General features: G+C 40.2%; 2 protein-coding genes across 8 annotated transcripts in view; both read left to right on the forward strand.

The window, feature by feature from the left end:
* Positions 1–1,818, forward strand: part of arhgef40 (Rho guanine nucleotide exchange factor (GEF) 40) — a 42,255-nt gene extending 40,437 nt beyond the window's left edge. For both annotated transcript variants that reach the window (XM_073859605.1, XM_073859606.1), the window contains exon 27: positions 830–1,818. The gene's annotated coding sequence lies outside the window, so the exon portion shown is untranslated. The remainder of the gene's footprint in view (positions 1–829) is intronic.
* Positions 843–27,572, forward strand: znf219 (zinc finger protein 219). 6 transcript variants are annotated; one of them, XM_055220073.2, is made up of 5 exons: positions 843–941; positions 19,220–19,307; positions 20,091–22,128; positions 22,314–22,457; positions 23,682–27,572. In XM_055220073.2, exons 3-5 carry the CDS (start codon positions 20,094–20,096, stop codon positions 24,788–24,790), a joined length of 3,288 nt encoding a protein of 1,095 aa, XP_055076048.2. In that variant the 5' UTR covers positions 843–941; positions 19,220–19,307; positions 20,091–20,093; the 3' UTR covers positions 24,791–27,572. The 6 variants fall into 6 exon arrangements, with proteins under 6 accessions (XP_055076048.2, XP_055075897.2, XP_055075977.2 ...); XM_055220002.2 differs by lacking the exon at positions 843–941 and adding an exon at positions 10,415–10,572; XM_073859607.1 differs by lacking the exon at positions 843–941 and adding an exon at positions 14,095–15,987.

The following is a 27,572-nucleotide window of genomic DNA, read 5'->3' on the forward strand; positions in this document are numbered from 1 at the left end:
TATAATTGGGCCCCCGGTGCTTCTATCAACCTAGAAAATGTGTAAAAGCAAGCAATAGGTAATTGAAATTTGGCTCTCCTTGTGATGTCATAAGGGGATCTTATTATAATAATACCACCCCTTCATCTGCACTTTCCAACCACGGCACTGCAGTTTAGTGCAGAGATCAGCTCAGTTGCATTTTAAAGGACACACACAAAACAGCACATTTTTGCTCCCACATACAAAGTGTAAATTTTAACATGTTATAATAAATTATCTAGATGATATTTTGAGCTTAAAGTTCACATACGAACTCTGGGAACACCAAAGATGTATTTGACATCTTAAAGAAGTCTAATAATACGTATAATAATACACGTGTCCTCTGACATGAGTTCAGCTGTATGTGATGGTGTTCACCGTGTTAAGATCACATGACCCGGCTGAATACAGTTTTCCTTTGTGTTATTGAACGCTTTCAGTGCTGAAATAAATCATTTGTGAAGTGACATCAGTAAAGTGAAATGTTTGTGTGCTACTAACCAAACCAAACTCAGTCATCACTTACACAATCCAGCATAAAAAACAGACTGAATCAGTTTACAGTATCAGGTTTACCTTAAATACTGAGAAACTTTTAATAGTTGGACTCATGAACAGCTGAATATTTAAGCAGTATTTTTATCTGATCGTACATCCAGCTCATCACACTGTGCATAGGCTGGTAAATTATCACCATATATATAAAGTATAAAAGGTTAATTTGCTAGCTTCTTAATTTAATGCGTTTTTAAACGTTTGTTATTCACAATAGCACCAATAAATGAATTTACTTTCTTTTTTTCAGATAAAACGGGTGCTGCTTTAATCTTCAGAAACACAAAACCTGGAGAAGTTTAGGACTGGAAGATCTGCAGATGAACTGTTGTGTATTGCAGCTCATGTTTATAGATTTTCAGGTACAGAATTAAAGTGATGACTTTAGCCCTTCACACACATCAGTTAGACTCATATTCAAACTGACCCGATCAACTTTCTTAATGCCACTGATGTGTCTGTGTTGAATTCTTTACAGATGTTTTTGTAATCTTTCATTATCTCGCTTCTCTTTCTGGCTGATGTCAGCTGGGTTAGCAGGCTGTTGGTTAATAGTAACCAGTAATCTAACAGCTCTTCAGGTTACTGTCACAGGTGATCACAGACTCTGTTTTTATGTTTTTAATCCCTTAACTGGCGCAGCCCTTTTTAAGTGTGGGGTGAAACGGTGATGTACACCTTTAAATTCATATAACTCTGGCATTTTATTGGTCTAGAAGCTTAATCTTGATCTTTACAGTCCTTCCAGAAAAACGCTGTTTGTGGGCAAACATCCTTGATCTTGCGGTACGTTTTCTTAAAAAATGCGATGGAATATGCCGGATATTTATGCAATTTTATGCGAAATTGTGGGAACTGTTTGCAGCTTTTCATTGATGTTCATGTCGTGTAATTATGTCACTTCCTAACATTCCCATGACAACAGGGGACATGGCTGCGCATGTGTGAAGTTAATGCAACACTTTTTTTTACTTTCTGCTAAGATATATAGGACTTTTTGCTACAAAAATGCAGGGATTATGAAATCATGCAAGCCCCGCATATTTTCTATAATTTTATTATTATTTTTTGGGCCTTTTTTATTTGATAGATAGTAATTAAGAGACGACAGGAAAGTACAGGATGGAGAGATGGGTATGGGATCGGCAAAGGACCTCAGCTGGGATTCGAAGTTGGGTCGCCAGAAGTGTGTCTGCACCATATGTCGGAGCACCGTCCACTACATCGGCTCTGACATATTTTCTATAATTAAAAAAAATGCAGCCCCCGCATAAATGTATAATAAATAATCGCGTTTTTCTGGAGGGACTGTCTTTAAAGTTTTCACGGAAGTGTCTGGAGGTGAAAATATTAAATAATTTTTTATAGCAGTTTACATTTATTGTCGTAAATAAAAATAAAGTGATAAAGTATATATTTTATACATTAAATTACCACAAAAAATGAGGTTTGTGTTACACTTTTATTGGTTTTACCATCAATGGCCACTAGGTGTCAGGGGTTTGCTGCATACTCTTGTCACAACTTAATAAATTACTGTCACTGCATTATTATTATTGCTAAAAGATTTCCAACGATATATATAGTTTGTCATGAAAGATAAAAATGTACATGCACAATATTAAAGTAAACTCAGGTGTCCCGCTCACGGTACAGCACCAGTTAAGGGGTTTTAACTACTTATGGATAAAATCAAGTCTTGTTGTTATAACATGTTTTTTTAATGGATGGCCAATCTTGTCATATAAGCCGGTTACTTAAAATGATTGTTGAACATTAAAATGAAGTTTGACATGAATGACAAAAGGTTTAAATTGTGAGCTAAGCCAACATACAGCAGGAACTTCATCAACTTTTCCTTGTTTGTACTGCAAATATGAGCAGAACTTTCAAGATATTTAAAGTGTTTTTCCTTAAGTGAAAGTCTTTATTGCAGCTATTTCTAAGTGGCACATTTTCTGATATGATATCCGAGTAAAAGGTTTCAAGAGATTTATGTATGAAGCTTGGCCTGTTGTATGTTTATGGCTGAGGACGCATCTGGAATTTGGGCTGAGCTCTGAAGAAAGAAGAATTTCTGCTCTTTTCTCTGAGTCGCTGAGTTTTGTTAAGAAGCAGCAGCTGTGTTTCATTGCCATGGCCAAACCCTAAGCTGCTGCCTCTCAGATGTGAGAGATATATGCTGTGGATGGATGTGTTTTATAATTTATGACTTATGTAATTGGTTAACTCCACCTTTGGCTTTTTCATTAGTCAGATTCTTAAACAGAGGATTACATGCTTGAGCTCCAGCAACTCTACATTTCTGACTTTATTATAATAATAATATGTTACATAAGTTTATATAGCGCTTCTCTGCAGCACTCCGAGTGCTTTATATATGGAAAGGGGAAGTCTTCTCAACCAGCACCAGTGAGAGATCTGACTCTGGAAAATCATCCATTATAAGCTTTTATCTTTTTCCACTCATGTCATCCTTCTTGTGCTACATATTTCAGATGTTGACAAATATTTCATGTAGTGATACTCTGTTTGAGTAAAGTACTCAAGTCGTTTTACTTTACTCAAGTACATTTGTACTTTATCACAGTACTTTTGCTACACTACATTTCATAAAAACAAGTTTACCTTTAAAGGGACAGTAAGTAGAGTTTTAAGTGTTTTATTAATCAAAATCAATGTCTTTATTCATAAATATGTCCTTGTTGGTGTCAATTGACCTCTGCCAGTGATCTGACTTTTCTTTGTAAGCTTAGAATTTCTTCTCTTTACTTACATTGAACGGGTAAGTCCAAGGAGGCTTCTATGTCGTTCTGCCGTATCGATAAACTATAATAGCAGAGAGGGACAAAAAGCACTAGCGTACCAACGCATTTCCACAACGCATTTTCATTCAGAACACGTGAACCAGCTGAAACGGACAAGGAGATCAGTGATTACATAACGGCTACCGTAGTTGCAACACGCATTTGGAAAAGCGAGGCGCTAGAGAGCACTATTCCTTTGAATGCAAAATACAATTTCACCACTAGATGGGGGTAAATCCTACTTATTGTCCCTTTAATACTCAAGTACATTAAAAAGCTTAGGTACTACATTTTTAATGTCATTAACTCTTTAACTGCCAGCGTTTTTTTTTTTAAGTTGCCAGCCAGCATTTGCATTTTATATAATTTTCACAAAAGTTTAATACCTTCTAGAAAATTGTCTTTTTTAAATATATAAACATTTAAACAGACCCTGTTTCATCTTATCTTCATTTGTTCTCTTTTCATCACCTCAAATATGGCTAGGTTTCTATAAAAATACCAAATAATTGCAAGGATTTTAGTTCGAGATCAGATGATCCAAACATACACAGAGTTTTTACTGTTTTTGGATCAGTTGATGCTTTATTGTTTTATAAGTTGTGTAAGAGCCCCACCTAGTGGATAATAGCAGAAATATGGATTGCCATAAAAACTTGTCATTGGCGGGAAAGCGTTTTCTCTTAATTGATGAGATAACGCATCAATGGTGGGGAAAGAGTAAAGTGTTAAAGCCACAATATGTAGTATTTTTAACACTGGAGGTCACTATTACACATTATAAAATGGTTAGTTCCAATCCTTGATTCTGATTGGTCAATAGCTGTGCTTTATTCAAGATAAAACACGGCAATGACCACTTCACCCAACGGTTTTATTTATTACTGCACTCCACACGTATCAGTATGAGAACGGTTTGTTGTTTTTATTTGAGCATTCATGCCTATTACACATTGGAACGCTGTTATTCACAGTCAGGGACTACTTTTTTGTAGAGGAAGGAATGCTTTTATTGATTTAAAGATGCACTAATATATATTTTTTACTTTAATATTGTGTGGTAACCATTTTATAAAAGCAATAAGGTACTCGAGGCAAGTGCTGTATCGTGAATAAGTAACGGCTGAAAGGGTTGCCCTTCAAGTTCACAGTTTCAATGCAGCTTCAAAATTATCCCAACCGAGGCATATGGGTCTTATAGCCAAACCATCCTCATTTTTTGCCAAAAGGTCTGTACTTTTGAACCAAAACTTCTCGTCTTGCTCTAGTTGTGTGATGTGCCAGCGCAACCTTACGTATTTGAAACGCACACTTGTGGACCATTTTAAACAATAAACTGTCACAAAAACATTCATTAGTATCATTCCACCTACAACAACGACTGAACGCTCCTCTTTCTCCATACTTGTAAAAGTTTCACATATGCGTGACCTTTTCATGATTGCGCAATATGTTGGTCGCTTTGGTGCATCACACGGCAAGTGCAAGACGAGAAGTTGTGGTTTAAAAGTATTGTTTTTTTGTTGTTGCAAAAACGACAGTGGTTTGGATAGATAAGACACTTATGGCTTATGACCCTTAAGGTGTATTGAAGCTGTAAACTGTTGAGCTCCACTATATGGAGAAAAATCCTGGAATGTTTTCCTCAAAAAAACGTAATTCCTTCTTGACTGAACAAAGAAAGACATAAACATTTTGGATGACATGGGGTGAGTAAATTAAAGTGGATTAATCCTTTAAGTCACTAAAACAACGACATTTACAACGGGGAAAAGGAATTTCTCTGGATTTACAAATCCTTTGGAACTTTTGGGATAATGTAAATACACAGCTGTATTAAATAATTACATTATGAATAATTAAACTTGCATATTGTGGCTTTAAATGATATTTAGTGTAGTGGAATAAAAAAGTATGATATTATGCTTTAGAATGTAGTAAAAGTGCAGATACTTAAAAAATGTACTTGGATAAAGTAAAAATCCTTGAGTACTCTATTGACGTGTGGAGTTTGAGAAAAGATCTTAAAATTTCTCAAGAAATTCTCTCATGAACAAATAATCGTAAACTTTAGCCCGTACAGTTTATCAACATTTGACTTGTTAGTGTTTGTTGTAATTTCTCCTAAGGAGCGTTTGAAGGAACATCTGAAAGAAAGTTGATATTCACCCAAGCTATAAAAGAGCAGAGCGGCCCTCCGAGCAATAAAAGTTTGCCACGTCGCTACGAACAGGAATTTGCATGCGTTAGTAGCTTTATGTTTTCCTCTTTAATTTGGTCCGTTTAGTTCTTGAGAAAGACGAGCAGCTGCGAAACAAACTGAAAACCTGTATGACTGTGGGAGGAATGTACTGTATCTACATCACAAACCCACATTCAGGCCAAAAATACTCTCCACACACAGCGGGTGTGTGTACAATCCAAATCTATCCCTAAACCAGAAATACCTTGGCGCGATTCACAGTTGTGATTGTAAACAGGAGTGTGTGCCAAAGAAACAAGCTGTCTTTATAAGTCTCTGTTATAATGCATCGTGTATCAGGGTGATTCTTCAATCAGGACAGACGGTATGATGATTTTAAATGATAAAGATGCACTGTCATTGCTTTACACTTTTCTGACTGTGTCTCAGCACTTTTATTTATTTATTTTAAAATGGTAAATAATTGTAAAAGTTGAGACAGTACAGCACATTCCTTATGTCACTTTAGGCTTCTCCCCTACATTGTGTTACTTTTAGGAGGATCTCTTGACAGAAATGCAATATAATCTACACAACTATATTATCAGTGGTGTATAAAGACCTTACATAATGAACTGTTATGTGTTTATTACCTTAAAATGAGGTGTTTTTATTTACATACACCACGAGTCTCCTAAGTCTCCGTCATGTTTCTAGAGTAGCCCTAAACAGGCGGCTACCGTAGCTTCTCTATGCGTTTCAAAAGGGAGGGGTTGAGCGGTGGACTGAGACGTTGGTTGCAATTCACCATCTCACCACTAAATGCCTTTAAAAACACAACAGAATTTATAAAGTGGACTTAATTAAAATAATAATTTTTAATTAGTTTGATATGTTGTTATAACAAAATTCCTATCCCCTGTATTGCCATCAGTATGATCATAACAAGCATTTTTGTGAACATTTATTGGTTTTCCACAAAGATCATTGAATTGAGCACACAGGACAGATTAAATACCATGTAGCCTATTCATTTTTACATCATGATCTAAGAGGTGCATAAGCTGTCATTCAAATCAGTCAGTAGTTTACAAAAGCCCTATTCGGACAGGATTAGTTGTACAGGGGGACCTCTGAGAAAATCGTGTTTCCCAGAGGTCCTCTGTGTTTTTAATCCCTTTCCAAATCGGCCATGTCTGTTCTTTTCTCTCACGACCTCCGTAAAAATACTGTTTTTCACCGAAATCAGAAATTTAATTCCATCTGAATGCGAATGTCTGTGTTTACCAGCTATATCTTTTGAAATGTGTTTCTTTTCCTTTTTTGGACAACGTGATCTGCCGTAAGGTCATATATACGTGTATATTGTACTTTCTGCGTCCCATTCATTCAGATAGGGTGTTTTTTTTCCATTCGGCGTAAAAAAAAATTTGACAAGCCAAATTCGGTGACTTCTATTTTCGAGTGCGCTTGATGCGAAGTTCGTCACAACATGTATGTAGCCAGTCATGTGTGTGGTTCGCAATTTCAAAATATGTGTTCGGCACGTCGAGAGGTCCTATGTGCATCACGTGTCTTGTCGGGGTGGGTGCCTGCTGTAGATGCGTCTAAGCGGTTTGTGATAAAAGAGGCGCTCACGTTTGCCAGATACTCGCATAATCTCATGTGTTATCAGAGTTTAATGTTAAGGGAGTGTCTTGCAAGTATTTTGTCTCTTTTATCATAAACTGTTTTGACGCGTGTGGAGCGGGCACTTGTTTTGACAAGACAAATGATGCACATGGTTAACATGACACAACAAACACATATTTTGAATTTGCGCCCCTCGGAAAAGCAGTCACGAGCCGACACTGGCCAAATCTATTTAAAAATAAATTGTTATTTTTAAGTTTTCTTAATTTCTATGGATTTATTATAAGCAGTTGTATAAAACATGTAGGCTACTTCAGTAGAAGTTATTTTGATTAGTTAAAATTAAATGACATGTTCTGAAATCATTTTAAATTTAAAGTAAAATTTCAAACACGCATATCCTAATCACGTGATCTTCTGCAACGCCCAAATGCACAAAACAGACACTCCCATCTCTGGAATGGCCTGAAAATTGTATTCCCGTCTGTATTGGTATACATAAAATCACAGACATCATGGGGGACATGTTGAAACTCAAACTTCGTTTGGAAAACTAATCCCGTCTGAATAGCGCTATAGGCAATAATAATATTCACATTTTTTATAAATTCAAAGAGAAAAGAGATCCAAATCTCCTGTAAAATATGATAACTGTCAATGTCACAAAACACATTACGCAAAGAAAAACTCCCTTATTGAAGAATCACCTATTTAATGTTTACATTTTAATGTACAAATTGCATGTTTTGTTTAATTGTGTTTAACTTTGTACCTGATGTATTATTTGTTTATGTGTGAATAATAAATGTGATGAAAATGAAGCTGTTTGTCTCTCTTGCTGCAGCCATTTTAGAGCCTGATGACATTTAGTGCATTTGAGAGCATTATGGGATACACACTTGACAACATTACTGACACACTGAAAATGGCAGCCACAGTGACCGGCAGAAAGCATTTTTGATAGAAAAAAGACGTCCGGAGATGAAAAGAGTGCATAGGACAGAACGAGAGAGAGAGAGAAGGGGGCCAAAGACAGTAGATGGTATGATGGGAAATGAAGGAGGGACAGACAGAGAGGCACAGAGAGGGGATACAGAGAACAAGAGCGAAAGAATGAGACGGACGAGTGAGGGGGCAGAGAGAGAGAGAGAGAGAGAGTCAGTGAGTGTGAGAAGGTATGGCTGAGGGGAGAGAAGTTTTTTGTCTTGATAAAAATGTGAAGAGAGGGAGAGAGAATGGGGGGTTAAAGGAGAAAAAGAAAGTGAGGGAGAGAGAGAGAGATATAGTGTGAGGATTAGGGGTGGGTGGGGGGTGTTGGCGAAGCAGCGAGACTCGGGTGAACAAAGAGAACGTGGAGAGAATGAGTTGGGTGAAACATCAAAGGGATTTTTCGGCCGTGTTACCGGGACAACAGACATTTGCATGCGATTATCTTTTTACATATTTTTAAGTAGGGTGGGGGCGAGCGAGGGGAAGCGTACATCATAAAATGAAATGAGAGAAACGCCGGTCACTTACACTGACTTAGGTGTTGACAAGCGGCCATTTGTCTTCTCAACATCATGCAATGAAGATGAAAAATAGACTTGCATGCATTACATGAGCGCAAACATTTTAGTTATAATAAAGTCATTTCTCTTAATATAAAAAAGGCTTTGAAACGTGGCCTGCGTTGTGTCTCCAAACTTTCTCTCTCCTTACGTGTGCCTGTCTGTATTGCCTTACGGCCTATATTTATATCTGCACTTCTCAAGTTCTGTTTCTTCATAACAACATTCTGACAGGATTTTTAAAAATGCATCATTATGATCTGATGAAATAATGCAACTTTATTTAAAGTACAGCAGACTTGAAGATTTTGTGCATTCTGGTGTCTGTCTGGCCTTGTGCATCTTCTGTAGTCATTTTATATACATTAATGAAAGCGACAGACATGCACCTGTCCTCTCCACCCCCCCGCCTCTCTCTCTCTCTCTGGGCCGCTCTACCCTGTGTAATGCCTCACTGCCCTCAGTTACCGCAGCTGCATTGTGCTGCCGGGCGTCGTCATGGCCGTCGCCTCGGTGTTATTGTCATGGCGATATTACAGTATCAATACCCTGACACTGCGACAAAGAGACAGCAGCCAATGCTACATCACTCCACCCCTTTAACCCCTCTACTCTCTCATTCCCCCCCTCTCTATCTCTCTCCATCCTCACCCAATCGATCCTTCCATCTTTGACTAAATATGTCTGTATTGATCCGGTGTCAGTCCCCCTGCTCTCATTCTCTTCTATCCATTCTTTCTTTCTACCATCTATCAGATTTCATGTCCCATCTTTCTCTTTTTCCTCCTCTGTCTGTCATTTCATTTCCCCTTTCTCATTTCTCCATGCCATCTCTTCCCCCTCACCTCTGCATGTTTTTTGTCTCCGTCTCACTCACTCTCTGCATATTAATTGCTGCATTTGTGCTGCGGCGTACAAAACAATCAAAGCATTGGGGGCGGGTGATGATACCACTGTATCAAACACTATACACAAAACAAAAACACAAACACACACACACATTCACTGCTGAGAGACACACACTTGAGTGCTTCACACTGTGCCACAGATCCCTTTAAAATAATCCTGACATGCAAAGGTGTGATAGGTGTCAATCATTTAGATAGATAGATAGATAGATAGATAGATAGATAGATAGATAGATAGATAGATAGATAGATAGATAGATAGATTCAACTTCTGTTGTATGAAGCTCATATATTGAAGCACTTGTAGAAGAAGTAGAATGCCTGGGATGGGATATTGACCCGCGCGCACCTGCGCAGCTCCAACGCGGAGCGCGAGTTTGTGCGCGGGATACAATCACACTTTAACACTGTCAAAACTACATCAAGACAAACATCAAAGTCTTTTAATAATAAAGACAACTTTTCATACTTTAAACTTGAACCGACAGGAGCCGAGAAACTTAACCGTGGCGCGCGAGCGCGCTGCGTGTCACAGTCTATCCTGGAAATCTATAGATCGTTTTAAAATGGTGCCTGCGAGATTATAATTACATTTGCAACACAGCCCCCGCCTCTCTCTCTCTTTCTCTCTCTCTCTTTCTCTCTCATTCACTCACTCACGGCTGCACAATAAATGGATCTTTAGAGAAAAAACGCATGTGTATGAGAGAGAGAGAGAGAGAGAGAGAGAGACGTGTGAGGAAAGGAGGGAGGAGAAGATAGAGAGAGAGAGAGGGCAGAGGGAGGGGGCATCGGCGTATGCTTGTATACAACTGCCCCCGATTTCCATTTTTCCCCCTAACTCGTAATGTATTTAATTCAAGTGAAACGTAATCATGACGTGTGTTGTCATTAATCTCCTCGCCGCCTCTCCCGTAAGTACATTCCGCCTTACTTTCATCACTAATATCCGATTAATTTCTAATTATTTACATCATCTCGTCGTATTTTAACGATTATACAGATGTATATTTGTCGCAGGTTTAGTGCTTTGTGCGCAGTTTATACATATAGAGAGCGCCTTCATAAACAACAAATATCCGACGACGACTTTTTTGGGGGGTCTGATCCGGGTGATGAAGCGCCATTGATACGGAATAACATCGCTGTTACTCAAACATACATCAGGACGTATTGAGTTTCGTCTCGCGTGTCTCGTCATACATGTTCATGTGCACATACATACTTCATCACTTTTGTCTCGTGCCGTGTATGTTGCCGGTTAGTGTGTGTGTGTGTGTGTGTGTGTGTGTAAGAGAGAGAGAGAGCGAGTGAGAGCGCGCGTGCGTGTGTTGCTAAAAAAGAGATAGCAAGACTCGGGCATGAAAATGAAACTTTCGTTTTTAAAGGCCCTTGGATATTTTCAGAGCCTCTGTCGTGTGCTATAAAGTATCCTGAAGTAACAGTAACTGGATGCTCGGATGAAATTTGAACTTTTCTAGTTACGCAAAACGCGTAAGGGCAAATCATCCGTTCGTTTTTAATGCAACATTTTGCCATATTACACATAATATGTTTACACAGTTTGGTACTTAATTAAAGGTGTGTGTTGTACTTTTCACGTCAATGGAAATGTTTAAACTAAATCTGGCATTTATGTATAATGCACAGAATCCACTTTGTCAGAGAAAAAACTGTTGCATGGGCTTGTGTGCTTCTACTTTTAAACTTTCACATAACATCATCTATATGTCATATTAATAGAAAACTCGTTCGCGGCTGTGCATGTCCTAACGTCACCTTACAGATGCGCGTTCACATAACTCATAATCGCTATTTAATCTGTCGCGCAAAACCCTCGACTGCTCCTCAACCACTAGCAAACAGTTTCGCAAGTGCGCTTTTTCTTTGTCATGATAGTGTCGAGATTGGCAGGGAAATTCAAGATGAAACCCCATGATACGGCACTTTTCAGTGGCACCCCCTCCCTTTATCTTTTGTTGAAAGAAAATCAGGAAGAAAATGGAGCGGGATGCGGTGGCGCGCAACATCCGCTCCTAAAAACTACATTTTTGCATCTGTTGGCTCGAAACGATGCTGTTATCTCTGTAAATTGCCGCCGTATGTGTCGGATTAACAGCGCGCGTTCGGCTAACGTCAGTGCGCGCGAGCGGACGGGTGCGCATTTGTTTGTGCGCGTTTATTTATTTCATTAATGTGGCTTTTTAATTGAGATGGCCGCGAGAGAGAATGCGACTGAAAATGGTTGCGCGTTACTGACGCACGTCACGTGCGAGGATATTCCACTTCAGATAAGAGACACGCAGGTCATCTCGTGTCATACAAATACATCCCTACTAAAAATACTCGCACAGAAATTATTTAAATCATTCTTTAACTGCTGGATTTCAGCACTAGCATATATTTTCTGTGCATGACAGCATCCGCGTAAAGTGACAGGTTGAATGATAAAAGGGCAGGGATGTGACTGCACAGTGGCGCAGAGACATCTAAACAACTTTTACAAGCAGATCTTCACATAGAGACGAGCTGTTACAATTACCCAACGAGTGATTCATCTATACCAGGGTAATTCTTTATTGAATTGAATGCAGATACAGACACGTTTCAACTTTTATGTAAGTTGCATTAAAATTAATTAGTTAAATTCATTTTAAAAGTAACAAGCACCCTCACTGTTAAGGCAAGCATACATCACAGTGATGCCAGAACCGCTTTTGGTTCCAGTTACTGGTGCATCTGATGGCGTGACAGACAGTCATATAGTAGCTACTGTCACTATTTCACTACATAGTCTTTTAAATGGTCTTTAAAATATTTAGACATTTAATCTACTTTTAAAATGTAAGTGCCACTGCATATAACAAAATATCACATCAAGTGCAATTTTATTTTAAACAACAAGTTTTTTCAAACAAAACAAAAGATTTTCAGCCACTGTAAATCACAAAAACTCATATTTCATAGACTTAAACAATAGTGTTGCTTTTATCCAAGTAACAACAGGTTGGAACGTATTTTATAGACGATAATGTCTGGACTGATCGCTGCATACAGTTTCGATGTATAAGTGTAATCCAGTTGTATTGTATGAATGGTCTCTGTGCTGTTTGACATTCAGACAGATGTTTTACTACAGCAACAATGCACTCATGCACCTGTTGTCAACAGCAAACACTTCACAGGGATTATCTTGACTTTGCATTACATTGGTATAGATTTTATCTGTTAGGGCTGGGCATTTCTGGAGGGCTCAAACACCTTAATGTCACTTACAAGTAATCCTGCAGCCTTTGATTAGGATTTTCAGGTGTGTTTGATTAGGCTTGTAGCTAAACTTTGCAGGACAGTGGCCCTCCAGGATCAGGAATGCCCACCCATGCCCATAATCTTTATCACAGCTAACACAATGCTTTACCATGTGAGCTAGTGGTTCCCAACTCCAGTCCTCGGGCCCAGAACGTTTTGGATGTCTCCATATATAAAACACCTGATTCAGTTTATCATCTTGTTGGTGTGTTAATTAAAGAAAAGGGTTAGGGTTTTAAACATTCTGTAAGGAGCCTGATGAGTGGAATCGGGTGTTTCATATGGGGAGACATCTAAAACATTCTGGGAGGGGGGCAAGGACTGGAGTTGGGGACCACTGGGAACAGAGCGTCTTTCTATGTGAACATTTCTTGGTATTTTTTTATAAACATCACTTTTTTTAGACAAAACCAAGAAACTCTGCACTAAGGGGCCTCAAAGAGAGCAATACGAAGTCAGAATTCATGTGTTTGTCAAAACCTTTTTAGCTTAAACTTTACATTTTAGCCTGCAGGTGGTTTACCAGAAGAACTGGGTTTTTAGTCGATCTGTTTATCTAAAGCTGATTACATGACTTGCTATAATGGAAAGAACTGTCATGTTAAAGGGATAGTTCAGCCAAAAATAATAATTACCCCATGATTTACTCACACTCAAGCCATCCTCGATGTACATGACTATCGTCTTTTAAGCAAACACAATCTGAGTTATATTAGAAACTGTCCTGGCTCTTCCAAACATTATAATCCACACTGGATCTAGGGCTGTCACAATGATGAAATAATTGTCTAATCGCGATTGTTTGACCTCATCGTGATGATTTCAGATCACCGCAATGATTGCACATCTCTTAAAAAAAACAAGGGGGAGCTGCAGAGCCTGTATAAACGAGACCGTATCAGATGGTGCTACTTAAAGGGATTGTTCACCCGAAAATGGGGGTTCTGTCATCATTTACGCACTTTCATATTGTAACAAACCCGCATAAATTTCTTTGTTCTGATGAACACAAAGGAGAAAGTTTTTTTCTACTATGGAAGTTAATTGGTTCCACAAACATTTCTCAAAATATCCTCCTTTGTGTTCATCAAAACAAAGAAATTTATGTGGGTTTGTTACAATATGAAAGTGCTTAAATGATGACAGAGTTTTGATTTTTGGGTGAACAATCCCAAAAAGTGATACATTGCAAAGCCATTCAATACAATGGAAAAACAGAAATGCTGCAAAACTTTGATAAGCACTATAGGTAAAACATTCATTTTCAAAACAGGAATTCCAAATTTAGGGAATGAAGGATGCTATTCTTAAGAAACTGTAAGGAATTATTTTTTTTGCAGCCACTACAGACATGTGGTCCAGTACTAATATGACCCTAGTAGGATTGGCTACTATTTAAGGCCTTTTCTGGTAAAAATGCATGAGAATTAAATGTCAACGCTATAAACAGAATTAATCGTTATAATCATCAAGGTAAAAAAACTGGCAATTCATTATCATAATCAAAATGTATTAGTTAATTAACCGTCAGCCAAATTTCATAATCGTGACAGCCCTAAATCTGGGCTGAAGTCAGCAGCTCCAGAATGGATCCAGTGCAGATCTGGTCCTACTGATTTTAAAGCCCAATGAAGTGCATGCATCCTTTACCATAGTAATCCACATTGCACCAAGGGGTTAATAAAGGCCTTCTGAGGGTAATCGATGCGATTCTGTAAGAAAAATATCCATATTTAAAACTTTATAATGTATAGCATGGCCTACGCATAGACATGTACCTTACCCTGTAACCTGACATACAACTCCCCAAAAATTTAACGATGTGTCAATTCTACGTGGGCTGCAAGCACTCTGATTGGTCTGCCAGAACCTCTCCCTCAGGTAAAAAAAAATCTGCGATATAGCGTTGCATTTTATCATATGCTCTTACTCTTGCAACGGTAAAAAGAAAGAGACCACCAAGTTGAGGAGTGATATTTAACAACTTGGGCTGTTCCAACATACACAAGCTGCTGCTGCTTCTGCTTTAGTCTTGATACTGTGTATACACTAGTAACATGCCGTCAACACTGCCGTTACTACTAGCGGTCTGCATGCCACCGCAGACAAGAATGCATAATTATAAATGAAAACTGATGCGTACCCAACGGCATAGAGGGTATGGTGTAGGTCCATCACAGAAGTATAAATCAGGCTTAGGTCAATCACTTTAGGGCTTTTTTACACTTGAAATAGTTAATCCCTAGGTTAATGGAATCCTGGTTTATCTGTTCATACTTAACCAGGGGTTAATAGATAACCCTGGGTATTCATAATTTGATGTTGCACACTGTGCCATCCTTTCTTCATACACAAGTTTATTCAGACACAGGTTGGGGGAAGGACAATTTGGCATCTCAAATTTGCCTAACTTGCATGTTTTTGGCCTGTGGGAGGAAACCGGTAGCCTGGATGCCAGCCGATCTTAGCCCCACCCACAACATTTTGAGAACGGGAAGATCGGTCTGGGGTTCTGCGTTGAGGAGCTACTATGCTAGACCCAAAGCTGGTCAAACCAATCAAATTGTCAGGGCGGGCTTTATACGATGATGGACAGATGATCAACAGTAACGTAATGAACCACGTCACCAAAGAGCGCGTGTGTTGAATCTGTTTACAACGAAATGGCTGCTGCTGTAGAGTTCAGATGTGTGGATTCTGACATTGAGTCTGTTCTAAAAGATATCGACAGAGCATTGATTTTAAAAGAGGAACAGAGAAACGCGAGCAAGGCATTTGTTGATGTTTTTGCCGTCCTTCCTACGGGATTCGACAAAAGTTGGTTGCAACTGAAACTTGTATCAAGGCGATGCAACTCGGCGTGCATGATGAGATGGATATAATTAGCGGTCATTGCCAGCTTATTTTCGGAAGCCCGGAATCGTGGTTGCTGAATAAGTGGAGGGACATGCTAGGCTCCAATATTTTCAAGCCAACGTAATGGGTTTCGTCGTGGATGAAGTTCACCTAACGTACAAATGGTAAGAGATAGTCTGACTGTATGACTTAGTAAATACTTAATGTTGTGATATAAACGAAATGTTGTAAACATAGTAGGTGTTGATGTACGTTGCTAACTCAGACTTAGTATAATCACAATGTTAGTGTCATTGTAGCGAAATAACTAGCAGTTCGGTCAGGCTGCAAAAGACGTAACGTACGTCACACACTCCGTTGCTCTGATTGGTCGTAGGTCTATCCAATTGAGTGCAGAGGCATTTTTCGGTTGAGACACGCCTCATAATTATAGCTCAATGGAGCGGTATCAGACTCAAATTCTGACTAGAATTGAGTATGACAACGTCAGGCTAGGAAACCGGAGTACCCGGAGTAAACCCACACTGACACAGGGAGAACATGCAAACTCCAGACAGAAAGGCCACCTGACCTAGCCTGGTCTCGAACCGAGAATCTTCTTGCTGTGAGGCAACAGTGCTCCCCATGGTGCCACCCCCTATGCCGTCCTAAACCCGGGTTAATGTTTTCATTTGCATATTTGCGGGGTCAACATTCAGGATTGGATAAAACTGATGTCAAACTGACTGTTTTGAAATAGCGCACTGTTGCTTTCAATAATCGCTTGTTCGCGCCTTCACATCTGTGACAAAACAGGTCGTAATGTAAATCTTTCTTTACTTTTTACTCCAGTTCGGGTGTTTTCAGTACACAGATGGTGATATGAAGTGCGTGCCCTTCAGTTCTGATTGGCTGCTAAGGATCGAACATTCTAACCCTGCTTCATTTCACACTGCATGCATTGAGCACCAAATTGCTTTGGAGCAGGTTTCATAACCTTAGGTTAATTTCAGGGATATCCCAGCTTCTAAATTACGACTGCCTATTTGTTGCTGAACGGAGTAGGCCCGTCCACAGAGAAATCCCATTGGTCTGAAATCCTGCACCACTACAATAAACATCAAATTTCTTTGTTTATTATTGTCAATTTTGCATCCGAAGCAGACAGACAAGTTGCTTGTCACTGAGACTGATTGCATCCCGCCAGGTTAGGACAGCGTGTATGATGTTTTTTAGCATCTTTAATGCAAACCTTCAAGCTCACAGTATCTCAGATTTGTTGGGAAGTAAACACAGTGGGAGAACAGGTACATTTTTTTAGGAGATAAAGTGGACATTTTGACATTCAAGGAAAAGAGATGCTCATGCTGTATGGTGGGTGTCATGAGGGATGAGGTTCAGGCCAAGGTTAGAACCAGGAAATGAACTTTGTCTGTAGGGATTTGTTGCACACACACACTGAGCTAGTGCTTCTCTCGTTCATCTCTAACAGGCTCAGTTGAAGCCATTTGTGTTATATTTTCAAGGCCATGTGTCCAAACTCTTTCATTACGTATCGAAGTCTTTAGATACATTTCACGGTTACACTGTCGGAGGCCCAGTGTGTCCTTAGACGAGAAGTTATTTCAGGTGCTCAAGGCTACAGAATATGATGTGCAGCGAGGGAAATCCAGCTCAGTTTGGTTAAAGATGCCTCAAGTGCTTCTTCAGTCATATAAAGGTTTTATGAAAGGTTTCTCAGAGTGGGTTACATTGCATTTGTAAGGGTGTGTAGTGTAAACAGTGCTTTAATTCTGGGAAATGTGACCACATTTGAAGTACTCGTGTAAAATATGTTCAGTAAAACAAATCCGTGATATTTAGATAATGGAGGAATCATTCAAGCTCATTCAAAAACATTGTGAACATTCTTCTGCCGTCTACAGATTTTTTTTTTATTTGTGTGTTAATTTTTGACATTTTGGCAAAAATCTAACAGAAATCAAATGCATCAAGTAAATCAACTCATACATACGGTTCTGATTTCTCATTCTTTTATTTTTACCAGGTTATATATTCGTTCCATTACATGCAAAGCATGAATTAGTTATATATGTTTGAAGACAGATGTCCTGTGAAGACACTAGAAGTGTGTAGGTGCGGGTATTTGTGTGTGCTTGTACAGAGAGCGTAGCATGTGACCATTCAGACAAAGGTGTTTAGCATGCATGAATCATCCAGTGACTAGGTGCCATATTGAGTTTGTGTGTGTGTGTGTGTGTGTGTGTGTGTGTGTATGCATTATTTGTGCATGCTGCTTTATCGCTCCCCTGCCTTCATCTCTCCCTTCCCCCCTCCGTCTAGCACCTTATCGCTCTCTCCATCTATCCAAATTTGGAGAAGCTTTATTGGCGTGACGGGGTTGGTCGGACATGAACGTGTCTGTCAGGGCAGAACAGTGCATTGCCATGACGATATTCATATGATAATAATGCCAGCAGACCAAACAGATCGCCAGATCCTCAGAGCAGAACGCCGTGTCCCTTTTCCTCCACAGATTTACTCATCAAATATGCTCCATTCAGAGCGTATTTGTGTTATTCATTTATAATTTCTCCCCCTCCCCTCATTCTTCCTTTTCTCTCGCCTGTCTGTCTCTCTTCGCCATGTTGGCAGGCCCCAATCTACCAGCTGATATCAGCATTCCTCGGCACTGTGCCAACTGGCAGCGATGCAGAGAGACAGACAGAAAGAAAGAAAGAGAGACAGATTGAAAGAAAACCAGTGAAGAACAGAGAATGAAAGCAATGAGGGAGAAAACAGAGAAAGAGTGGGGGTGCATTAAAAAAGACAAAGTAAAAATGGTGGGAGAAAGAAAGAGAAAAGAGGCAGTATGACTAATATAATGTGATGTTCAAGGCTTTGCTGATGTCAACTGGCTCTGTTTTTCACCATAACGTCCAAGTCTTATGTCACAGATATACACACAGTCACAAACACATACAGTAAAAAGCAGCATAAGCGTAGTGACACACATCCACGCACGCATACAACCTCGCAGATGTTCAGCAGATTGTCTTGCCATAATCATCAATGAAATTCATTTATGAAAGAAGCAGGTGTGTAAGGTTTGTACACTTCTGTATATGTATGTGATTCTTTACCATTGTCTTGGATTGTGTGTTTACATGTGCTACTGTGTACGTTTTAGTTGTTTAGCTATGTATTTAACGTGTGTGTTTGTGTGTATAAGGTATATATGTTTTTTTGGTAAATTAAGCAGCTACTGTAAGTGTATGTGCAGGAAGGGTGTGTGGGGAAGTCCAAACATCTCGCGCCCATCCTGTTTGGGACAGTGTGTGTCCTGCTCTGCCCTTCGACCCATACACAGGATCAAACGTGTGTGCACTCATTTTTATTTTGTGCTGTGTTTGACAGGAGACTGTTGGAGGTGATCAGGCAGATTGCCACCATCAGAGTGCACCTCTCAGTCAAAAAAGTGAAGCATGGCATAGACACATCACTGGTGAGTCTGTTTGCTTAAAGGATGTGGACAAGCCCCTCTAACAGGTGCATAAGATAAAAAAACAACCCCCAAATCTCTATCAACAGTTAGAATGAGGTAAACCAGGGCAAAATCAGCCATGAACAAGAACTTTATTTAACATTTTTGGTGAGTTGGTGAATTGGAACCCTAACAGCTAGCCAGGCCCAGTCATCCAATATCAGTGGCTGCCCTTAATGACGGGAACAGATTTATAAAGTCATGTTTCAATGTCTTATGAAAAGGTTTTACCAAAGCAGATTACAACTACTCATTTTAATTGTTCATAGCTTAACAAGTACACATGGGTGCAGCGTTTAAGTCTCCATATACCTATAAGTGTTTATATGTATAGGTGTCACCGTAAGAATGTAGGAGTTTTCTGGGGGTGCATAATGAATTAAAATACAACTGAAGTCACGGTACAGCCTGATGTGATTTTAAAACAACTAAAGGCTGTGATTTAATACACATAAAGCACAGTGTAAGGAGCATATCAAACTGTCATCAACTACACACACAGTTTTTACAAAAAGAAATTCTTGAGGGTTTAACATGCTGCATTAAAGTAGATTTTAAAGGTGTGCTTTTTTGCACCACTAGTGGCATGAAACAGAAATGCACAAATATTGATTGCATTGCACCATGCAGTTCTGTTTGTCCCTGTTAGCTCTGCATAAATTACACACTTCTAAGCATCAAAAATATAATCATGTTAATTGTTTATTATATCACAGGTCTCTCTTTGTTTCCTTTCTCTCTTAGAATATGGATTCTCCACCAGAGTGCATGCTGGCTCTTTCCTGTGAACCCCCGCTGTCTCCTCCTTCCATGCCCTCCTTGGATCACAGTCCCCTAGGCCTACCCCAGAGTCCTCGGTCTAGCCCTCATACTGAACTCTATGGCCCTGTCTCACCCTGCCCCCTTCCTGGTGCCAGCCTCCGAGATGAGGAGGATGAGGAGTTGTCAGCACCTCCATCACCCACCCCAGCAGTGGCGCTATTTCCTGGTGAAATGGAACTTGGCAGTCCCTCATCAGAGAGCAGCCCTCCAGCCACACCATCAGCATCTTTCTCTGGCTTTGGAGCTCTGGAACAGGTCCTCTCCTCTGGGCAGAGTACCACCTGCAGTGATGAATTGGATCTTCAACTTTTCAACAATGAGGGGATAGCTGTCCTAGGAGCGACAAACCCTGGGCCTGCCCTTAAGTTTCCATGCCACGTGTGTGGAAAGAGGTTCCGCTTCCAGAGTATTCTGTCTTTGCATGCTCGAGCTCACAGTTTGGATAAGGACCGCCGGGCTTCAGCAATCTACCGAACTGCACCTGGCAAACTGCAGCCAAACCACGTGAGTGGCAGTGTAATCCAGAATCTCAACAACAGAGAGTTTGGCCTGAAACAGAGTCCTCTAACTGGCTCGTTACAGAAGAATATGGATGAAGACATGGTTCCAGAGGAACCGCTTCATACTGCTAGCAGCCCTCAGTTCCTCTTTGAAGGAACTACAGCTCTTACTCCACCTCTAACAGAGGAAGCACCAATCTCGACTTCCTTCTCTCCACTTGGCCATGGACACTTGGAAGAAAGCACTCCCTCCACAGCTGCTCCCGCCTTCCGGTGCCACGCCTGTAAGGGTAAGTTCCGTACTGCTTCAGAGCTGGCACGACACGTGAGAATCCTCCACAACCCCTACAAATGTACAATGTGTCCCTTCTCAGCTAGTCAGGAGGAAAGACTGGCTGCCCATCTGCAGGAGAGTCACCCACCTGAAGATCCTGTGGCTGTTTTCCCACCTCCTCGCCCTGTAACAGAATCCCCGGAAACCTCTTCCCCACAATTGCCAGTTGTCCCAGCTTTCCGCTGTGAGACATGTGGCCAGCGTTTCACTCAGTCATGGTTTCTCAAGGGACATATGCGTAAGCACAAGGACTCATTGGACCACAAGTGCCAGGTGTGTGGCCGTGGATTCAAGGAACCATGGTTTCTTAAAAACCACATGAAGGTGCATCTGAATAAGTTGGGCCTTAAAGCTGGACTGGGGAATATGGGACCCGGTGGATCTGAGCAAGCCAAAGGTCCTGCTAGCACACAAGTGCTAGGCGCCCTGTATTCCAACCTGCTTCTGGCTCGTAGTATGGCAGGCGGTGGAGGGTCAGGAAGTCACACGGAGAGGTCAGACAGTGGTGCAGGCTCAAGTAAATCCTCAGTGCTTGGCTATCTGGGATTATCCAAAGACAACAGCAATGGAAGTTGCATGGAGCGCCTTCAAGCAGTGGCACAGGTTGCAGAAATGGGTAACGGAGGAGGAAGGGGAGGCGAGGCAACAGACGGAGCAGACCAGGCAGCCATGTGGCAGCTGGTTGCTCGAAGTCTGGCAGCAGCACAGAACAACCAACAACAGCAACGATCCCAATCACACCACCAGTTTTCTTCCTCACGAGGCACAGTTGCTGGGGAAGCCAAACAAATGAGGTCCTACCTGGGTGGACTGAGTTCTAGAGAGGAACTGGAGGCCTCTGGTGCACCCTGGGAGTGTCCAGATTGCGGCAAGCTGTTCCGAAGCCTTCAGCAGGTGGTTGCTCATGCTCGTGTCCATGTCCAGAAACCACAGAAAGGTCAAAGTGGCCGGGGAGGCACATTAACAGAAGAGGATATTATAAACAGAGTGAGTGGAGCTCCAGTACCAAGTGGAGCAGGAGGAGGGCAAAGAGTTAGCGACAGTGAAGGCAGAAGGGAGACAAAGCATCTGCCATCAGAGGTGGAGACAGCTGGGAGCTTCCATTCTGTCATGTCACATCTCTCTGGTCAGAATTAACCAGTAAAAACAAACAATTTCATCAGTGTTTCTGATCTGTTAGTTACAAATAACTCGTTTTTAAAAAGATTTTACTGCCTAGTTTTGGATTATATTGTGGGAAGGCCAGAATGTCAAACAGCTTTGGAAATTTGCTGATTGCTTTTAATTCAGTATACTTCAACTCATCTCTAGGTCAGAATGGTTTGAGGGGATCATCCTCAAGCTCTTCAGCTTCAAGGGAACGTGTTCGGGGAACAGGGATGAAGGATTGTCCCTACTGTGGTAAAGCTTTCCGCTCTTCCCATCACCTTAAAGTGCACCTTCGTGTACACACAGGTAAGAAAACGTACAGATAAAGGCACCTGGTTTTTATGTTTGAAGCTATTTTTGTTGTATCAGTATATCAGAGATTATTAAGATAATTAGGGTTGAGGTGGGGGCCAGTCATTCATTAAATCTCTCGTGCCATCCCTATATGATCATTTTCTTGATTTAGCTTGATTGAAGCCATTTGCTGCCTATCAGGGTTTTTCACAAAATGTCCTCTACAAAAAGCTGTGCTCTCATGGTTGATGAGAGACAGAATGCCCTAATTTAACTGTAATGCACTGAGAACTGGTGATAATACATATGATGATAAACACTGCCATCTATCTATTACTGTGTGTCACTGCAATGTTTGCATAAACACCAGCCCAAAGCCATATAACGATGTAAATGTGTTAAATAAAAATATAAATGACATCTGCAAACAATAAACCTGTTCCTTTTCTCTGAACTTCATTTAAAAGGGGTTCATTATTATTTTTGTCTGATGCACATCATACATATTGTTTTACATTGTATCATTTAAAACTCAATGTTTTTTTTTGTTCAACATTTTTTTTAAAACAGTAGTCTAAGGGGCAGTTTCTCAGACAGGGATTAGACTAGTCCTAGACTAAAAGGAATGTTAGACTTGTCTAAACTGAAAACAACTTGCACTGACATCTTAAAATACATCAGTGACCTTTGTTTTCTCTAAAAATGCACACAAGTAATGTTTTTAGTAAGGCTTGTGTGTTAAAACTAGTTATATTTTCTAATTAAACTGAGGCCTAGTCCTGGCTTAAGATAATCACTGTCCAGGAAACCACGCCTAAAAGTGTTCTTATTTTCTTCCAAATCATTTTTAATTGGTTTGATTATTAATTAGTATTTGAGAAATTGAGAAAATAAAAGTCAATTACTCCCTTTGGCTATTCAAAATCCTTTCATCTTTCTTCTGTAAGTGGATCAGAAACAGAGGTTTTACTGCTTGTAAGCTTAAATGTTATTTAAGAGCTAGACTTAGAATATAGCAGACAAGTCAAATGGACTGGTTTTATGATACTTTTTAAATGTCCTGAGTTAGCCACTGACTCTTTTGGGCCCCTCTATATGTTTTAGAAGTTGTCTTTAGTTTAATATTTTAATGTTAAAAATGAAAATTCCATTTCTACAATGTCTATGACATTCATGTATTAAAATAAAAGTTTGATATCAGTGTATTAAACAATAGCACTTTTTGCCTTCTTTTAGGGGAGAGACCATACAAATGTCCTCACTGTGACTATGCTGGCACTCAGTCAGGCTCCCTCAAGTACCACCTACAGCGTCATCATCGCGAGCAAAGGAACGCAATGGCAAATTCACCAGACTCCCCTTTATCTAACCTCCCATCTTTGACCGGCTCTTCTTGTGAGGGGTTAAAAAAACAACGTCGGCACCCCTCCATGTCCCAGTCTGCTTTTGGGAGGGTTTCTGGAGAACCTTCTTCCTCCAGGCACAGTCAGTCATGGACTGTAGGCACTTCAAAGAAGGATAGTTCCTCTGGGTCTGGACGTCAAAAAGAGGGAGACTTGGAGAGTCAGTATCTGTCAGGGATGATGGGTGCACTGTTCCCCGGTGGTCTAGAAGCAAGTTGGACAGCAGAGGCACCGCCTCCCAAAATGCCTAAAATGTCCAGACGGAAGCCCCTTACCACAAGCCGCATGGTGTCTGCGAATGGGTTACAGGGTGGGATTGTGTCCGGTGGTTCTCACGAAGGAGGTTTTGAACCCCTGGATCTTTCTCGCCGCCCTCTACCAGATGATTGGTCAGTGAGTGCCTCTGGAGGTGGAAAGTCTGGTGCTTCTAAAGAAGGAAACAACATCCTTAATCAGTGTGTCTTCTGTCCTTTCCGAACCTCTTCTGCGGAGCTGATGGCTATGCATCTTCAGGTTAATCATACCAGCAAGTCTCGGCGTAAGAGGGGCAACCCTGCAAACCGTTCTCCAAGACTAACACTGCCTGGGCCTGACCGTGACCCACTGACTCTGTGGAACTTCCTTAATGCAGAGGATGGGACAACGTCCCCTGAGGATTTGCTCTTGTCGAAGGTAAACCACGAGAATGGAGTCAGTCCAGAAAACAGGGAAACAGAGGATAGTTTTGATTCTACTCATGAGCCTTTGGGAACCTTCGGTGCCACAGAACAGGAGATTAAAATTAGGCAGGACCTGGACGAGGAGGATGAGGAAGAAGATGAGGAGGAGAATGACCTGGAATCAAATGGCAGCTTTGGAAATTTACCCCAGTATCAGGGTAGAAGGGCTCGATCCGTTTCATCAGACCTCACGGCTGAGGATCTGCTCAAGGAGGACAAATAACAGATGAGTTTGATGAAGATGAAGGCAGGACTTGAGAATAACTCATATCATTTAGGCCAAGGGCAGACCAGTCGCTATGCTAACATACTGTGAAGTATGTAATCGTTTAACGAAACCTTCAAAAATCATAAAAAAGGCATTACCCATAACAGACACACCAGCCCCCTTTGTTTAGCGACCTCGACGTACACAAAGAAAAGTTATCTCACAGATATCCAGTATTGTATTCCAGTCTCAGCCTGCCTGTCAAGGAGTCTCTGGGCCTTCTTGATCACTGTCAAATTCCTGTTCCTGTCTTGTCATTGAACACATTTGCCAAGTTCTATTTCTATTTAAACATTTCTTGCTTTTGTGAATCTCTCAGTCTCATCTCAAAACGAACTTGGACCATCGAGCAGGAGAGACACACTTCTTTATTACGACAATGTATTCAAGCTGAGAGAAAATCGCCCCAATGCTCAATGGAGATATATTGGCAAGAAGGTTCTTGCTACTTTTATGTAAACTTGATGCAGCAGTTCGTCTTTAGTAAACCAAAGGAGTGACCACACTTCTTACCATGCACTTGCTCGACTCTAAACAGAATGCTGTGATGATCGAATGGTACTTCTGAACCGTCTCTTACAAACTGGACAGAGTAACGTTATTATATGACCAGATATCCACACTGCCTGTCTGCTCCAACGGGTCTTCAGATGTTATATAAAACAGAGTTTCTGCCTCTTCTATATGCTATTTCTCTCAGTGCCTGTTGATGTAAATGGTTTTTAGCAGATTCAGAGAACACAGGAATATAGTTACAGTAAATATATACAGTATATATGCGTCGTTGTACTAGAGCGTAGAGTTCTGTATCGATATGTTGACACTAGTATGTGTGACTGTGTCTGCTGTGAATGAAACAATGAAATGAACCCAGAGCACCACATGTCGGCCATTTAACAAAGGCCATATGTGTTTACATTACACATACCACCAGGATTTTTGGACTGCCATTACTATGAAAAATAAGACCATGTGGGTCCGATTTCAGGGTTTGAAACAAAGAAATGGAGACTCGACAATATAACATTCCTATTCCTCCTATATCTCTCGAACATCATAGAGAGGGTGAAAAAACTATACGGTATGTCATTTTTTTTTAGATAGTAAATAGAAATTTTTCTTTAAATATTAAAAACGATAAAAAAAACACTAACAGATTCAGACATCCCAGTACAAAATATGTAGCTTTTGTAAAGAAAAGAGATCAAAAGAGCGGAAAAAATGTGTTGTTGTTTTTTTAATGTTAATGAAAAAAGGATATCGAAAAGAGTATTATAATAATTATGAAAGAAGACAAGAATGAGAATGTCCTGAGATCACTGTGCAAAGTTTACTTTCCCCAACTAGCTTTTGTTTTGCTATTAAATGTAGACCAAACTTTAGTTTTTCTTTCCAAAAACGTTTTGCTGCAGGTTCAAATGGCAACCCCTTAAACATTTTGTATGTTTACCAATCGACGAATGAATCAATCAACAAATCAATCATTTGGTTACACAATCAATGTTAAACCTCATTGAGGATCTTCAGTGATATATTTATATGTTAATGCTGGGATCATGTCCAAGACGTGTCCTGGTATCAACATAGTCAGTTAGACTGACCTGCTCGCCAAATTTTATTTAATATAATTGTCGACTTGATTTTAATGTGAAATTAGCACATCGTACAAAGAACGATCTCCAACTCTGTGAAGTCATCGAGTCATCTCATTTTTATCGGGTAGGCAGTAGTGCAGTGTTTTGTCTAGCCTTAATTTGTGAAACGTGCATTATTGTGTTCTTGTTTTGTACGTATGATTTCGGTAGCCCCTGATGTGGCGTTCCTTTAAGATAACAGTCAAGCCACTGTGCCTTCTGTCCTGAGCACTTCCTCAAGTATTTTGTAAGCTCACCAAAAGCACTTAGCCCCTACTGTATCTCTTCGTATGATTTGGTGACCTTGTTTCTTCTCTGTATCTGATTCTCTGTTTTGTCGAGACGTCGGATGCGGAGGTCGTTTTCATTTCATTATAATCCGTGTCATTGCATCATTTATGGTCGTGTGTGCGGTTTCCCCTCCCTTAGCATGTGAATCACTAAAAAGCTGACATAGTATTTAGCTCTGAGGCCTTTTTTAGAAGTTATCTTATTTTCTATGTTACTTTATTGCCGATGAGATAAAATCAAGCTCTTCTGCTCACAATTATTATTCGTATTTGTTTTATGAAAAAAATCTTTAAGCAAACAAAAACGTGAACAAAATGTGTCTCTTGAATGTTGTACAGATAGAAATAGAGATGTTGTGTTTTTAATGAGAGATCAAACCGACCCGCCTGCTCTCCATCACTTCATCCGCATCAGTGTAGATTTGACGTTTTTTTTTTAGGATGGCCTAACTGTCTAGAAGTATCAGGGCAATAGTTTGTGTCTGTGTGTCTGTGCACATTGATGGTCTTAAAAAAGCATATTTTGTAGAAATATACTGACACTGTGAAACTAAGTACCACTTGCATTAAAAGTATTTCCAAACAGTGGCATGCTGCTCAAATCTTCACGTATGACATGCATTGTTTTTTTTCCTCGAGTGCTAAGTGTTGTCCAGTGAAAGAGGAGAGATGAAGAGAAGGTCGTGGTTTGATCTTTTCAGTAGCTGACTGTTATTGATGTCAGGGGAAGATAATCTAACATAGTAGTGACTAATATGAAATTGTGGATTGAGAAAATTCAGTAGAGAAGAATCAATAAAATACAAAAAACAA

The sequence above is a fragment of the Misgurnus anguillicaudatus genome, chromosome 21 (genome assembly GCF_027580225.2).
Source record: "Misgurnus anguillicaudatus chromosome 21, ASM2758022v2, whole genome shotgun sequence".
Taxonomy (NCBI): Eukaryota; Metazoa; Chordata; class Actinopteri; order Cypriniformes; family Cobitidae; genus Misgurnus; species Misgurnus anguillicaudatus.

Bases quoted from the DNA above. Each gene is read 5' to 3' on its own strand.
- znf219 (XM_073859607.1), top strand. From the start codon at position 15,947: ATGGGTTTCGTCGTGGATGAAGTTCACCTAACGTACAAATG. The intron at 19,308-20,090 runs GTGAGTCTGTTT...TTTCTCTCTTAG, and splicing joins ATGGCATAGACACATCACTG to AATATGGATTCTCCACCAGA. The intron at 22,458-23,681 runs GTAAGAAAACGT...GCCTTCTTTTAG, and splicing joins GCACCTTCGTGTACACACAG to GGGAGAGACCATACAAATGT.